The sequence below is a fragment of the Anser cygnoides genome, chromosome 15 (genome assembly GCF_040182565.1).
Source record: "Anser cygnoides isolate HZ-2024a breed goose chromosome 15, Taihu_goose_T2T_genome, whole genome shotgun sequence".
Taxonomy (NCBI): Eukaryota; Metazoa; Chordata; class Aves; order Anseriformes; family Anatidae; genus Anser; species Anser cygnoides.
In genome coordinates, this window is record NC_089887.1 from 3,058,637 (window position 1) to 3,073,915 (window position 15,279).

The 15,279-nt window shown below is 50.9% G+C and overlaps 1 protein-coding gene across 4 annotated transcripts in view; it reads left to right on the top strand.

Moving 5' to 3' along the window:
- Window positions 1-77: 77 nt before the first annotated feature.
- Window positions 78-15,279, top strand: part of TOM1L2 (target of myb1 like 2 membrane trafficking protein) — a 54,639-nt gene continuing 39,437 nt past the window's right edge. The window contains exon 1 of one of the 4 annotated variants that reach the window (XM_066977677.1): window positions 78-102. In XM_066977677.1, the coding sequence (XP_066833778.1) occupies window positions 93-102 (10 nt within the window). In that variant the 5' untranslated portion in view covers window positions 78-92. Of the gene's footprint in view, window positions 103-303; window positions 462-2,773; window positions 3,002-12,963; window positions 12,986-15,279 lie in introns of those variants that run through there. The other 3 variants (XM_066977675.1, XM_048068371.2, XM_066977679.1) reach the window with 3 other exon arrangements.

Consider the following 15,279-nt stretch of genomic DNA (forward strand, 5'->3'; position numbering starts at 1 on the left):
GCTAATCACTGCGCGAGAAAACCGTGTCAGCCAATCAGCGCCCCCCAGCGTGCCCCGGGGGCGGGAGGAGGAGCGTACGATTGACGCGGATTATGGCCAATGGTATTGCAGAACGGTGTGCGCGTTGCCCAATGAGCAGTGCCGCTAGCGGCGGCCCCGCTGTCCATCAACCAGAGGGCGTGGGAAGGGCCGGGACGACGGCGGGGGCGGGCCCTTCTCTTGACAGTGACGGGCGCGCGCGTCAACCTATAGAAACACAGGACGTGCAGGGGAGAACCAATAGAACGCCAGGAGGCGGGCCGCGCTCGGCAGAACGACCGGGGGTTGGCGCGGGCGGCTGCCAGTCAGGGCGGCGGAGGGGGCAGGGAGGAGGGCGGGCCGCCGGGCCGCTGTTTGTTGTCATCCCAAGATGGAGTTCCTGCTGGGGAACCCCTTCAGCACCCCGGTGGGCCAGAGCCTGGGTACGGCGCCCGGGGGTGGGAAATGGGGGGCAATGGGGGGAAATTGAGGGCTCTAGGGGGAAATGGGGGGGGGAAATGGGGGGCTCTGGGGGAAAATGGGGGGCCTTGGGGGGGTAATGGGGGGTGATAGGGGGCTCTGGGGGGCAATGGGGGGAAAATGGGGGTCTGGGGGGGGGGTTTAAGGGGAAATGGAGAGCTCTAGGGGGAAATGGGGGGGAAATTAGGGGCCTTGGGAGGGAAAATGGAGGGTAGTGGGGGGAAATGGGGGGCTCTGGGGGGCAATGGGGGGCAGTAGGGAGCTCTAGGGGAGAATAGGGGGCTATGGGAAGGTAATGGGGGCTATGGGGAGGCAATAGGGGGCTATGGGGAGGAAATGGGGGGCTATTAGAGGGTGATGATGGGGGGCTGTGGGGGGCAATAAGGAGGTAGTGGGGGCGGTGAGGTACCAGGAGGGGGGGGAGCTTGGGGGGTCAGGGGGGTGCCAGGGGTACTCTGGGGGTGTTGGGGACCTCGGGGGAGGGTCTGGAGGTGGGGGACTGAGGGTCCTGGCGGACTCTGGGGGGGTCCTGGGGGGCTCAGGGGGCTCTGGGGGCTCTGGGGGTGGCAGAGGGCTGTGGGGCTGCTCCAGGGGGTTGCTGGAGGGGGGAGCTGTGCCCGTGTTTGCCCCATCCTGGCCGTCTCCTTTGTCCTCAAGCGCCGAACCCTCCCCGGGACGTGTGGAGGTGCAGGGAAGGTGCCGGGCTGTGGAGGCACGAGCGCGCGTTCAGTTTTCAGCCCAGCGCTTGAAACGTGGCGGTGTTAGTGCTTTGGTGGCGTGAGGGGGCTTGTTGTCGGTGTGGCTTCCCTGCGTGGCCAAACAAGGCCTTCCTGCGTCGCTCCTACCCACGTCTTCACGCTCAGCTGGGGGGGCCAGGCTGGTGTTGGGCTGGGCTGCCGTGCCCGGGGCCATGGGGGAAAGCCCAGGCCCTGCCTCTGCAGGGCTCGATAACTCGCCCGTGGTTGCCGTCGCCTCCCGCTTTCCGCTTGTAGACGCTGAAGAAACGCAAGCTCTCCCACGTTGCGGTGGGGAAGAAGGACGGACTGGCTCCGGTTCCCGCCGCGCAGGGACCGTGGCGGCGTTGCACTTGCCCTGACATCCCTCTCCGGTGAAGCCGTCGTCTTAGTTTTCTTCATTTGTTTCACAAACAGCAGTTCTGTTCTAAGTGATTCTAAGGCCTTGCTTAGAGCGTTATATACAATATAATACGTAGCTATGTGTAGTCTAGCCTCTAGCTATTCTACGTGAGCTTATGAAATGATAGGGGACTCGTTCCTTTGGGAACTGAAGCAGAAACATTTTGCAGAGTACCTGGCCGCGGCCTCAAAACCCAGAAGCTCTTGCGCGTCTGTGACCTCACCCACGTGTGCGGAGCCGTCCCGTGGCAGGGCTGAAGGGCCCCGTACCGGGGAAGCCTCGCGCCGTGCTTGGAAGATGGCCGGGCCCTCGCTTCGTCAGGCCGCGCGGAGCAACGCGCGCATCTCGCTGCTTCTCCTCAGCCATCTGGGGTGTTTGTTTCTGCTGGTTAGCGAGGGAAGCGCGGAGAGTTCGAGGCTGGGGAGGAGAGCGGTGGGAGTTCGATGTGACTCTTGACGCGGGTTTGGCCGTGGGGGTGACATCTGCCAGGCCAGCTGCCTGCCTCGCCGCCTGGACAGGAGTTCCTCAAGGAGCTCAGCGAGGGCAGGAGTTCCTGATCTGTTTTTTTGGCGGGTTCTTTTAGCATCAATAAGTGGTTTAAAGCAGTTTTCCTTCAGTCTCGGTAATCGTGGAGGGGTTTTAATGCTACGATCTGCTTTTCTAGCCTTCTGCCTTTCCCGCTCCGGAGTGCAAAGGTTTGCGCAGCTCTTCCGTCCCCTTGCTCTTTCGACGAGCAGCCGCTGCCAGCGTAAAGGCTTCTGACACAAAGCTCTGAGGGCACCACCCTGTTAGATAAGGTTAGGGCCGTCTGAGAGGCTTGTAGCCTCCGTAACGCGAAATTCAATTGCGCTTTACGAACAGTTTTGCACCCCTGGGGGGAAGGGATCGCTGCAGGTTTTATTTTGGAAGGTTTGGTTCTGCGTCTCGTAGCGCTGCCAGCTCTGCCTTTCTGAGACAGCAGTGAGACAAAAGCACGCCTTGTTCTCAGATGGTGCTGTTTGCCCAGCGCTCCCACAGTTTGTTGTGTTTTGTTGTTTTGTTTTTTTTTTTCAATGAGCTTGTAGAATGTAATTTTCACTTATGTTCCTCTTCATTCTTTAAAAGAAGCCGGGTGCTGTTGTATTGCTGTGTAACCATATTGTGTTGAACGCAGTTGTGATGTTTTCGAGCGAGGCCTCGCACTCACCAGAAGGGAGAAGCGCAGGAAATTCTGTGGGTCCATCAGCGCACCAAGAACTCCTCTTCCCTGCCAGCGAGTAGCGATGGTTCGCGTGAAGATTTAATTAGGGCGAGACAACATCTTCAGATAAATGCCAGGTCTGAAAGAACAAAGATGTCAGAGAAGGCTTGGGGAGAGCCGAGCGAGGTAATACAAGGGATTTTCTCTTTTTCCTCCTCCTCTTTATCTGGGTAATGGCTGAAGCCAGGCAGGCTTTTTACGTGAACTCTTTTGCTTAATGTGGGAAAGTAATGCTAGGGTGAGCTCAGAGGATTTGTAATGGAGATGGATCGAGTCTCATGCATCTCAAGTGCCGGTGTAGACGTGAGCCAGGTTCCTCACCTCCCAGAGCTCCCCGATTTTTGCAGCTGCCTTGTGCGGTAGCCTCAGCCTAGTTTCCAGCGGCCACATAACAGAGGCCATATAAAACACCGCTGTGGCTGCTAATTACAAACCTCTCTTCATTTTTCTCTAATATCCTGATTAACCTGCGGGGACCGAGCTGTCCTTTTGTCTCTGGCGAGGCCTCTGCAGAGCCGAGGGGTGGTTTCGGGAGGGCCGGGGGCGGCTGGCAGCCACCTGCTGCTGCCAGCCCGGGAGGTTCCTGGGCTTCTGCTCAGCAACTTTTGCTTCGGAGCCGTTTTGCAATTTCCGTGTTGCCTTGTACCAGCTGGTTGCAGTAAGGGGAGGCAACAGCAATATTTCACATAGAATTTTTAAAGTCTCATCCAGGAATCTGTTACTTCTTGAGGGCTCTGTGAGGCAGTGAAACTTTTTCACGTCCAGTCGGACTTAGAAGAAGTCTTTGAGGTTTCCTCAGCATTGCTTTTGTCAGTGCTTTCTGATGGTCCTCGTGAAGATCCTGGTCGGCGAGGAGGAAGAATAGGAAAAGATGTGTTGTAAATTGCGAAGACACGATGCTTGGTACCCGGAGAGAGGCTGCCCTGTGGAAAAAAAGAATTTGCAGTCGTGGGAATTTGCCTTGAGATTCCACATCCTACCGTAAAGTGCATTCTGGTCTTTTTTTTTTCAAGGCAGTCATGTACAAAGTGTCAGCGCTCTATTCAAGGTGCCTAGAGGAAATATCCTTACTGGAGGTTAGCAAAAACATCTCGGATGATTAAAACTGATTGAATTACAAGAGCCGGGAGTGCTGGCAACTTTTTCTTTTTTTTTTTTTTCGTTCTGCTTATTCGACTCAGGCCATACGGCTCACGCACGAGGAGGGAGCAAAACCGGATCCGTTCGTAGTATTTCGTAACTCCAGGGACTTTGCGAACGCTTCAGGAGGGTGTTTACATGTTTGAAGCCAAGCTGAGCCTCGCTCCTTCCCCCCCCCAGCACCCTCGGGTGTGGGGGGCTGAGCTCAGTCAGGGCTGCTCGTGGACGGACGGATGGATGGACGGACGGACGGGGACACCGTGCCCTGTTCTGGTACCGGCTCCGGGGCAGCAGGCACGTGGAGTCTGTCTGACTCGCAGCCAAAGGTCTCCCGGCAGGGCTCCAGACTTCGCTTACACAGGGCCCCAGAAGTTAATTTTTAACGAAATAGGAGAAATTAGCATGTCCTGGGTAACTGGGGCGAGGGCGTTGGTTGGAGGTGCCGGTTTGCAGCCCCGGTTCCTCTTGGGGTTCGAGTTAGGGGCACGGGTCCGGGCGCTTGCCTCGGAGGCTGTTTTCGGAGGGGGCCCAGTGCAGCGATTTAATGAGCAGGATTGTTTAAGGAGGCTGCAAAAACGAGGTTTCAGCAAGGGATGCAGAGGCACTTTATTGAGGCAGCAGCGAGGCAGACAGCTTTCCAATTGATTTTTATCAAAGCGTTTGCAGTTTCCATTCAAGGCTGTTACAGTGGTAATAAATGCGGTGCAGGGCTGCTGTTTTGTTTCCCTCTTTTTTTTTTTGTTCTTTAATGAGCAAAGATGTATAGACACCTTTTTATTTTCCTTTCTTCTTAGGAAACGCTTAAGAAACCCGAAGAAAGGTCTTACGTCTTCAGATTTTTATGGGTCTTAGAATAAAAGTGGCTTCTAAATAGATGAGTTCACAACGCCGTGCAGGAGTAGAGAGATGTATTACGGGGAGCAGCCCGCCGACATCCTGTAGGAAGAATTAGCCCACGCTTTCGTGGCCCCATACACAAATTGCCTAAGTTATGTTCAGAGTAAGCTTTCTGCTGTGTTTGAGGGATGCTGCGGGGCTCCGAATCATCTCCCTTTCCGTGCACCGCTGTGCACTGAAGCAAAAAGCCCCGAGATGCTCACTGTTACTCGTACCCACTGAAGTTCTGTGCCCTGTTCAGAGGGCGGGCTTTCTCAGTGCGAGCTAGCAGTACCTTTCCTTGCTCTCCGGTGCCTGCAGCTTTTGCTGTATCAGGAAGGTGAACGTTGTCCTCGCCCACAGGGCACACAACGTGCTCTCCTCTGGGCTTCCTGAGTGCGTTTGGGTGTGCTGCTGCAGCTGCCCAGTTGTTAGCCGCCCGAGCCCACGCCGACCGTACAGAATCGCGCCCGTCGTGCGGAAGAGAGGCTGCTAAAATGCCTTTAGTTTTATAATACTATTTGGATCTGCTTTCACTTCGTGGTGGTGGATTATGTTGTAAGGAAAATCTCCACGAAATGCGAAAATGGATGTCTTTGCCTTTAAAGGAGCAAATAAGTACTGAGTCAGGAATCTGGAAACTTGGAGAAACTACATATATGTGTGAAGCGGGGTAATTAGTATAATGCCATTTAATACTGGGTTCCTAAGACTGGATTTATTTTACAGGCACAAAAGGAGATTGTAGTTCGTGGAGGTATTATAGCGTGTATTTTTGAGTAATGCAGTTTTATCTCCTCCAGCGCAGCATGCTTAAACGTATATTCCGTATGCTTCTAATATAAAGCTCTACGTGAGGGGTCACAGCGTGAGGACAGCTCGTTCCCACTCTGGTACTGCTCTGCTTGTGTACGTGGCAGACTTTTGAACTGCGTGTTGAAAACATGCTTAACGAAAGCGGCGGAGTTAGAAGAGCCCCACAGACCGTTCCAGCTGCTTGCAAATTTCATCCAAAACTATTTCCACCAAAAAAAGAAGTATTATGTGTTTTCCTTAGCTGAATTAAGAGCGCTTTTAAATTAGCCTGCCTTTTCTTTTGATTTCGTAGCCTGCACTGGGTTTTTAATTCAAGGCCAGTTCCAGTGGAGGAGCAGCAGAAGCTTTTGCAGAAGTTTCTCGGAGATGACCTTCGGCGGGGAGAGCCCAGCCCGGTACCTGCAGCCCTGGTGCTCTGCGGACTTGGCCTGGCGATCCCTTTCCTAGGTGATTTCCTAACGCATAGGTAATTAAAAACCATACATGCTTGGAGAGAAGTGCTGTAAGAGCCCTGAAGGGTTACGGGGTGAACCCGGGGGCCAGCCTGGGTGAGTTTTTTCCCCGTGTCGGTGTGACGGGACGGCATGGGTCAGCCAGACCTGGGCTGGGTTTTCCCATTTGCAGCCCCCTGGGGAGACACCGCTTTGCTACAGGGAGGAGACTTGTTGCTGGGTATAAAAATCCGATCTTGAGGGCCTTGTCTTCTGTATTTGCTTAGTCATTCTGCGGGCAGTTCTCCCCGGTTTTGCTGGTGTGTTTCAGTTATTGTCGGTTGGAAAGGGCTCTCCTGAAGCTGATGGCTCTTGAGGGCAAAAGACCCTGGTCTAAAGGCTTTGCTCCATCCTGGTCTCTGCCCTGTGGAGCAGGTACCTCGCTGCGGGCGAGCGTGCCTTTGCGTAGCTCAAGGAGCCACATCTTCCGATTTAGAAGTACTCCTTCCTTTGCTCAGGAAAGGGATGTGCAATTAAATTCAGTCTGTTGGTGCAAGCACTGTCTTTAAACGTAAATATTCCCTCTGTGATTGTCCTGCACCTGCCAGGATGATACGGTGGGCCCCATAACGTAGTAACTCATTTCAGAATCAAGGATTAGGCAAGAAAACAAAAATACCTCGGCGTGTCTTCCCTGTCTGTGCTCGGGTAGCTCCTGGCGTGGTACGTATAGACTATTTACCAGTGTGTCTGCATCTCTCAGCTCAGAGGAACCCTCTGGCAGCCCGCTGTTTGCAGCACAGTCTCAGGGAGCATCAGGAGGCACGAGATGACAAGCCACTCCGCAACGATCACCTGCTCCGGGGAAGCCTGTTGAGTCGTAGGGTTCGTTCGTAAGCCCGCGTGCTCTTTGAGAGCGAGCCAGCCTGCTCCCAGCCGGTCCTCAGCAGCCTTCTGGGTTAGATTACTTTGGGAAGGAATTCTTTGTTCAAATTCAGATCAAAGAAGCCACGTGCAGAATGAAGGCACGTGTTGGTGCTGTAAACTGTGCTTGAACCCCGAGAACTTTGCTGAGCACCAGTTTCTTTTTGTAAGGCGAGAAAGACTTTGTTACCTCCAGACTGTGATCAGGAATATTGAGGATTTTGTTAATGTTGCATCCTCTGTATTTTCATAGTCTACTGCAAGAAGTGTGACAAGCTTTGTATCTGACACAAATAACAAAGAACGCATGCCTCTTGCACAGCTGAGTCAATTCAGAAAGAGTCCTTTTTTAAAATCTGGTATTTCCTGACTGCTTTTTCCCTGACTTCAGTTACATCTTAATTATAGCTTTCTGTGTTTATTTCCCTTTTGGAAGGAAAAGGACGCCCCTCCTTGCCTACACACACAGAGAGCTACCTTGAGCAGATGAAATGAATTGCAAGCTTCAGCAGCTTTGCCAGCAAATTTGGAAGGTCTTCGTTCCACGCTAGCCCTCCCAGCCAGCAGCAGTTCGTGGCTCCCCGTCAGTTTGGCTTCTCAGACAGACAACTGTGTGTTTTTACAGGCAGCTTCCCGAAGTTGTATTGTTCAAAAACTTACTGCGGTACAGATTATTTATTTTTTTTAGGTATCTGTAAGGCTCTTATTAGTAGTGCCATCTGAAAAGGCAAGCCTGGAGGAAGTTCTTGAGTGAGGCGATGGAGAGACGAGACGGGATATTGTACACCATCCAAAAGGGGTTCCTTGTGTAAAAGCTCCCAAGTTCCTGTTGAACTGAAGTCAAGCAGGCAACATCTTAGTCCAGGTATTTCTGTTTGGAAATCTTACATAGCCCAGCAGAGATGATTGGAGTTGGTACAGGGGCCATCTGCTGGGCCCAGTACAAGCGTTTTTCTCCCTTTTGCATGAATCTGGCCAGAATCGTAACTTAAGTGTTCCTGTCAGTTACCAGAGTGGTCAGGAACGTAACCAGTTAATGGGTCCAAGATTTAGGAACAGGAGAGAAAATCGATGTGCAGACCGTACCGGAATATTTATTTTATAGCGAATCTTAAAGTTGGTCTCTGCATTGTGACTAATTACTGCCTGGATGCTCTCTGGGATTGTCCTAATTGCTACGGGGTACAGGTATGAATGATAATAAGAGGATTGGCAATGAAAGGTAGGGGGTAAGCAAGATCCAGCACATATTTGGGTTTGGGGCACCCTTATCTCATGTTCAAGCCGTTGTAATAAACAGCTTGCTTTTTTTTTTTTTTTATTATCTCTGAGCTGCCCTTTCTCGACTGATTTTCGGTTCTTCTAATTAGAAGGGTATTTCTGTGAAAAGAGCGATCTCACACCTTTGTGAAATTTTCCGCGGGTACAAATAATGGTAAATCTGAAATCACTTATTAGGCAAGGAGTTGTTATGGCAACTGGGAGGTGGTTGGCTAAGCAGCGGGTGAGATCAGTTTTTATTTACAAGCGTAATGAGCAATTAAGTTTGAGCAGCTGTCAGACTTGGAAAGTGATTAAAGTTCAGCAAACAACCCAAACGGGTCAGCGTTCGGGTCCGGGGGGTTTCTGCCCCCGCAGCTTGTTCACGTGCGGGGTTTTTGCCACTACAACTCAAAATCCCCACCTATGCCCGTAACCTGGCGTAGCCGCCGAGTGGGGAGAAAATCCTTCTTCCTGCCGGCTTCCTTAAAGGCCGTGGGGTGAGTCGTGCTGCGGCTAGCGGCGTATTTCACGTGTAGCAGACCTCAGCGTGCTGGCGTGCAGACCCAGCGCCCGGCCCTTGATGCTCGCTGGGAGAGAGCCGGCTCAGCACGTGTCGCACCTCGCCTTCCCAAACGGCACCGGTTCGCCTCTGTCGGTAGCTCGGGGAGCAACCCGCCGGGAAGAGAGGCTGCACGCGGTGTCCGTGAGCGTAAAACCCCAGAGAAGTTGAGAAAAGCTTGATTCACCCCAAAACAGCGGGGAACGCCCAGCAGGAGAGCAGGAGCTGGCGATGCTGGTTCCCACGGGTGTCCCAAGCAGAAGCGGTGATGCTCGCTCGGTTCCCTGGCCCTGTGCGTTGCAGGAAGGCCGTGGTAGGTTTGGTGTGTGTTGTTCCGTATCCTGTGGCTTCCTCCAGCACTGATGAGGAGCAGGCTGCAAGCAGGAGATGGGAGAGCTGCTCCCTGGCAGGTTCCTGCCGATCATGGATGCTCACACAATAAACAAGCCACATATGTCATGCTCAAAACCTGCGTTCTCGTTCAAATTTTACCTGTCCAAGGGCCAGTGCAGTGATTTTCCAAAAGTACACTGTGGTTCTCTGATACATTTACGTTGTTTTTATCTCACAGCACCGCGCTGTCACGTACTAGAGGTGATTACAATGCAACCTGAAAGGTATTGGGATGGTTTCTGACCTAAGGAATTTACAGTTGCGTGGCTAGATCGCAGAGGTGGGTGAAGGGGGACTGATGGGAAAGTAAAAACGACAGTTTTAGAAACGGGCACGCTTGGTGTAAGCTCCTGGTATTTACGTTCTCTATTATCAGTCTTTTTCAGGCTTATCTACGGCAGTGACACAGAAGTAATGGGGCTGTAGGAACGGAGCAGAATTTTTATGGGGTTATCAGACCCCAAGAAACCCCCTTTTCTCAGCCCATACAAGACCGAATGGGGCACACGTATCTTGTTAGTGTCTGTCGTTGCCTGATTTGCACTCGGGTTTCCCGAGCAGGTCGCTTGGAAGCGTTTTGCCTCCAAGCTCGTGCAGGAATATGGAGCTTGGCTTGTCGGAGGGGGCAGCTGGCAAGGGACGGCGGCGCTGGCAGCAGCTACCCCCGCTACCCCTTTTCTACCTAGCAGAAAGCAAGCCAGCTCTCCTCGCTTCCCGCAGAGAAAACGCTTAGTGTGTTCCAGGCACCGCTCTTCAAGCCGTGGAGGTTCGGGAGGGTTTGAATGGGGTAGGAGCTGGCTGCCTCTCGCGCAGGCCTGCTGTCGTCTCGCGGAGCAGCGTGAAGGAAGGCTGCAAAATCGCAAAGCAAGCTGAAGCGTTTCACACCAGCAAACGTGAGCTGTCGGCCCTCGAAAGCTGCCGGCTTCTCACCGTCTAGTTCCCCTCCGCTCGTGGGATAACCGTGGGCTTGCAGCGGACGCAGCTCGCGCCGCCGGAGCTGTGGGTAGAGGGGTGCTGGGTGTGGGGACGCGCACGCGGAGTGGTCCCGCCGCAAGATTTGGTTAGTTCTGTTCGTAACACGTTTTAATTATCTCCTCTGAATATTTACTTTTTTTAAAAAAAAAAAAATCTGCCGTGGCGTGCTGCCGTTAGGGAGTAAAGTTGTTCCTGTAACCGCTGTTGTTGTAGGATTGGAAGATTTTGCCTTTTTTCCCCCTCACTAAATGTAATTAGCGTCTTCAGTTTATTTTAAGCACGTGTGAGAATGCACGCAATTGACTTCAGGAGGAACCTGTAAAAAGAGAAGAAGAATTGTAATGTGGGCGCCTGATGGATTATCTTTGCCGTGTAGTTTGTTTGCAGCAAACAACGTGTTACAAGTGAGTGGGTGGGAGGGGGAGTTTTTAAATATATGGGGATGGATTTTTGGAGTTTGCAGCTGACGTGGATTAAAAATTCTTCGACCATTTCATCCATGAAAGGCAATTAGTTTTGTTTTATGAATATGAAAAGCACGTAGCTTGTAAGTACTGTAGTGAAGTCCCAAGTGAGTTATTAGAACTTGCTTTACTCATGTAGTACAAAATTAGCCATCAAGAGCTGATAGATTTCAAATATAGCTCACTGACACGCTGATCATCCATAACTTGCTGTAGACTTTGTTTTCGGTCTCACCTGTAATTGCTGGGTGCCGCTGAAGTCCCGAACGGGGCAGCTGGTCACAGAGCAGGACACCTCCTCGCTCTTGTGTGCCGCTGGGATTTCAAACTGTAACACGGCGCTGCCTGCAGCCCTGGGTGGTAAAACTGTCCTGTAGGATATCCTGTAGGATATCCCTTGTCCTATCTGTCACCTCCTGGAAGTGTCTTACTGTCACAGACCTTCATCTGCGTTGCATGCACGGTATCGTTTTTTTCTGCATTTTTTTTTTTTTGCGGTAATGTTTTAAAAAGCAATTTGCAAACTTTGGGTAAGAAATTGTCGTAGCGGTGTTCGGTGTGATTGTTACAAACAGCAAATCCACCGCAATGGAGCCCTGAGGCGTACTTGCTAGCAACGAGGCTGAGAAATAAACCGCCACTTTCAGCTGCCCCTTCTCTCGGATTTGTGAGTTAAGGCTGATAAAACGAATAGAGTTTTTCCAGCAGTTATTTTTTTGGCATTAGGACAAATTAAGGTATACGAATTAGGTATTTGTGGAATATCCGTCCGGTCTTTCTCTATTTTTTTGGTGTGGGAGAGCTGAAGACTCAGCTGTCAACTGATTTTGTATTTCTGGTGTTGGTAACCGTGCATTATTCATTCAGTGTGGCACTGTTTTAATGCTCGAGATTCTCAGTTAAGGAACTGTCAAAGTAGCTGCCCGCAATCATCCGAAGTTCTTGGATAAATGAAAGCAATAGAAAAATCCTTTGGCAAATGGCAGGCTAAAATCCAAGTTCTGCCTATGGCGATGACCAAATGCCGGTGTGTTTTGGTACACGGCGCTGTCTGCCTGTCCCTGGCCAGAGGAGGAGTAGGCAGGTAAGCACTGACTCGTTCAAACAGCGGCGTGCTGGCGAGTTCTCCCACGTGGAGCCATGTGGATGAGTTACAGCCGTCGCAGCCTAATTCAGAAAAAGGCAAATGCGAGGGAGAACATTTTATCATCCGCGAGCTTTTAAATTAAGCTCTTGTGCCTCTCATCCAGAGAAGAAAAATGGACGCTCCGGGCGCGGTAATGCGAGAGGAGTGGAAGTGCAGCCAAAGCCATCACCGCGCCGCTACGGCACTGCGGGGGGACCGACCGTCACGAGGCGGGACCACGGCTTTGTTGCTCCCCTGCAGTACATCACCCGGTGAACGTCTCCATCCAAATCCACTAAAAGCCATGGGTACAGAACACACGCTTTTAAGGCTGCTCTGCCGTTCCTGATTGAAGGCTTTAACGCCTCGATTTCTGCCGTGGGCAGGTGCCCGTTTGTCAGCCGCAAAGAAGCACCACGCGTTGCATCCCGCGGCTTGGCACTGAGACGGGGATCTTGCCAAGGTCACTGCTGGGAGAGGTGCAGCAGTGCGCGGTGTGGCCTGAATTTTAGGGAGAAGTGTCTGTGAATCGCAGAAATGGCTTGTTGAGCCGCTGCCGTGCGCCCTAGCTCTGGAGGACAGCTATTCACGGTCAGCGCGTAGGCTTTAATGAGGGCACGGCGCACAGGAGGAAGTTTCTGTTGTTTTTCTCAAGCTGAGAATGAGGAAGTCCGAGGGATTTCGCTTTGTTTTAAGGAAGCCGTAGTCTCTTTCCGCCATCTGTTTGGAAAGAGAGTGACTTGCGTGCACATGTCATTCAGCGAAGCGTGCTGTCAGCAGCAACGATTTCTGCTGATGGGGGAGCTTCGCTGAGAGGGTTCGGGATAAAAGTCTTCATTGTATAGAAACACTGACCTGCTTGGGGTCCAGACTCCAAATGCCTTTTGGGACTGTGACTAAACCCCCATTTGTGCCTGAGATGAACGGCGTCCGAGTACAGGAACTGCCTGGAGCAAGTTGCCCTGCGGGGCCGTTTCTGTCCGATACAATGGCTGTAGTGCTGTAAGGGCAGCCTGGTCTTACAGCCTGCAGATGCATCAAGACCTATGAGATGTGATAAACTCGGCCGGTCAAACTGATATGCTCTCCTGCCTACTCTGGTAATATCATAAGGATTTCACTTTTGGTTTTCTTCTCGTTCAGGTGAGGCTCAGATACGAGAACAAAGGAAAAAATCTCTTTTGTTATACAGCACTTAATGTTTCTTTAATACGTTTTACTCCCTTCACCTTGCTTTGCTTCTGAAACTGCTGCGCAGCTATGCTCCGTTAATCAGCTGTAGATTCCTGTTCCTAAGAGGCTGAATTTCTGGGGTATGTTGAGCGATGTCTTCTCCGTAGCATATCTAAAGCACAGGAATGTTGTAACAAAACTGACAATTCCACGTGGTCTTGAAAAAGTCACAATAATTGCATATTACATATTCATATTTGCAGGTAAGTGTGAGCTGGGTTGGAGAAGCTCGGCATTCGGGCGGCAGCTTCAAAAAGAAGAAAATCTGAAAGTTAATTGGAGAAAATGACAGTTCCCAGTCTATCACCCTGCCTTCAAACGGCATTCGAGCTAAATACTCCTTATGGGTGTACGTATCCATGTCCACAGATTCTCGTTATTCTATTTTATTGTAGAGTCTGCAGTCATTACAGGCTATGATTATTCATTTATTCAGCCCCAGAAACTTTGGCAAAGGAACGACTAGAGGATAGATGACTTCATCCAAAAGAGTTTCGATGTGAGCGTCACTGAAATCAATTGAAAAATCACAGCGGTCAAAGTGGGTGACCAGTGCTGCAGCAGTACAACCCAAATCACGTTTTTCTGTAATGCCTTGCAGTTCAGATTGAGCCCGTTTGTTCTAGCTGACTGGCTTTTTCTTTGGAAGTGTGAAGCTCAGCATTTTCAGAGCAGTGTGAAATAAGGAATGTAAAAAAAAAGGACTTGGAGCAGTGAGGTGGCTAATTGAAAAATGCTATTGGAGCCGCGCTTCCGTACAAAGAAACTGGCAGGTTTTTATGAGCAAGCCGCTTCAGAGTTGAGTTTTGATCTAGAATTTTCAATGATTCACATTTGGTTTTTAATAGCAGCTTTTTGGTAAAAAGGAAAAAAAAAAAACCTCCTGTTGATTGCTATGATGTCTAAGTGTCTGTGACTGTCATCTTAAAAGCAAAGGTAGAGAAAGGAAGAGACTGTGAGGCCCGGGAGTACCCAAGGGCGTTATTCTGGTGTATCGCTGTCTTCCAAGTGAGATGTCTTGAACTCGGAGCCATGTGAACGCCGAGGATCTTTGGTCTTCTCTTCATTTTGCTTGGACAGCTGAAATATGTCTCCGTGGTCTCTATAAATGGTCTTCCCCCAGGTCTTATTGATGGTGCCGTGCCGGTCGTTGGTGAGTTGTTGAATCCGAGAGAGGCAAATGCAGCCACAGAACATCGTGATGCTTTACAGCAAAACGGCTCTGTAAGCTGCAGCTGGGAGGAGGGGTGTTATCATCTCATTCCAGAGCTTCTCTTCCCTTGTTGAGCTAGCGTGTGTGTTTTGCATTGCTCTGCAAAACTTTTTTTGTCTTGGAAGACCTCCGCACGTTCTCTGGCAGCGTTTTGGTTCGACCTCAGCTGGTGGGCCTCGCTTCGGAGAGAGCTCTGCTGAGCTCAAGGGGTGGCAGCCAGCAGGATGGAGTAAGAGCCTGCAAACACTGTGCCTTGTCCTGTTCACTGTCACGTATTATGCAGTTAACCGGAACACATCTGAGCCTTTGATTTGCTAATTTCAGCCTTGGAGCACCCCTGGTAGGCAGCTGGATTATTAACAGACAAGACAAAGATTTCAGATCCGCAATCTTCTGAAATCCCAAGACCAAGGAAAAAGGATGTTTGTGCCTCTTGAACACCAAGATTCGGATCCTAGCTGTCGGAGGGGAGGGGAATAATTTGAAATCGGAACTCTTGTGCTTTTGGATCGCTGTAATATTGCGCATCGAGGTGCGTGTTTCTTGCATAAACAGGAGGTGTTATTTTCTTGTGTGTAATTCTTCCCAAATGTATAAATCAAGGGTCTTTGAAGCAACATCTGGAAAAGTCTCAAGGGAGAAATCTGTGATTTCTCCGAGCACAGAGATCTGTTCATTCAGGAGGTTCCAATACGCAGACAGAAAACACAGCTCCCACATTTTCGGTTAATGCGATCTGTAGCCAGCACAACGTTTGAGTTTTGCCTTTTTCTTCGGGAGCATTATGCGGCACCGCAGCCACTTATCGATACTTCCAGATAGACCTTTCGGAGAGATTTTCACCCTGGTCGTGCCTGCTGTTATTGTTCAGTGCAAGTAGCTGTTCCCAGGGCTTCCAGCAGTCTGGTTTTCAGTCTCAGCTTTACAGACGTGCATGTGGGACGTGAGTTAACGTGTGTGGACTTAAACGTGCTCAGCTGCAATCCTGACA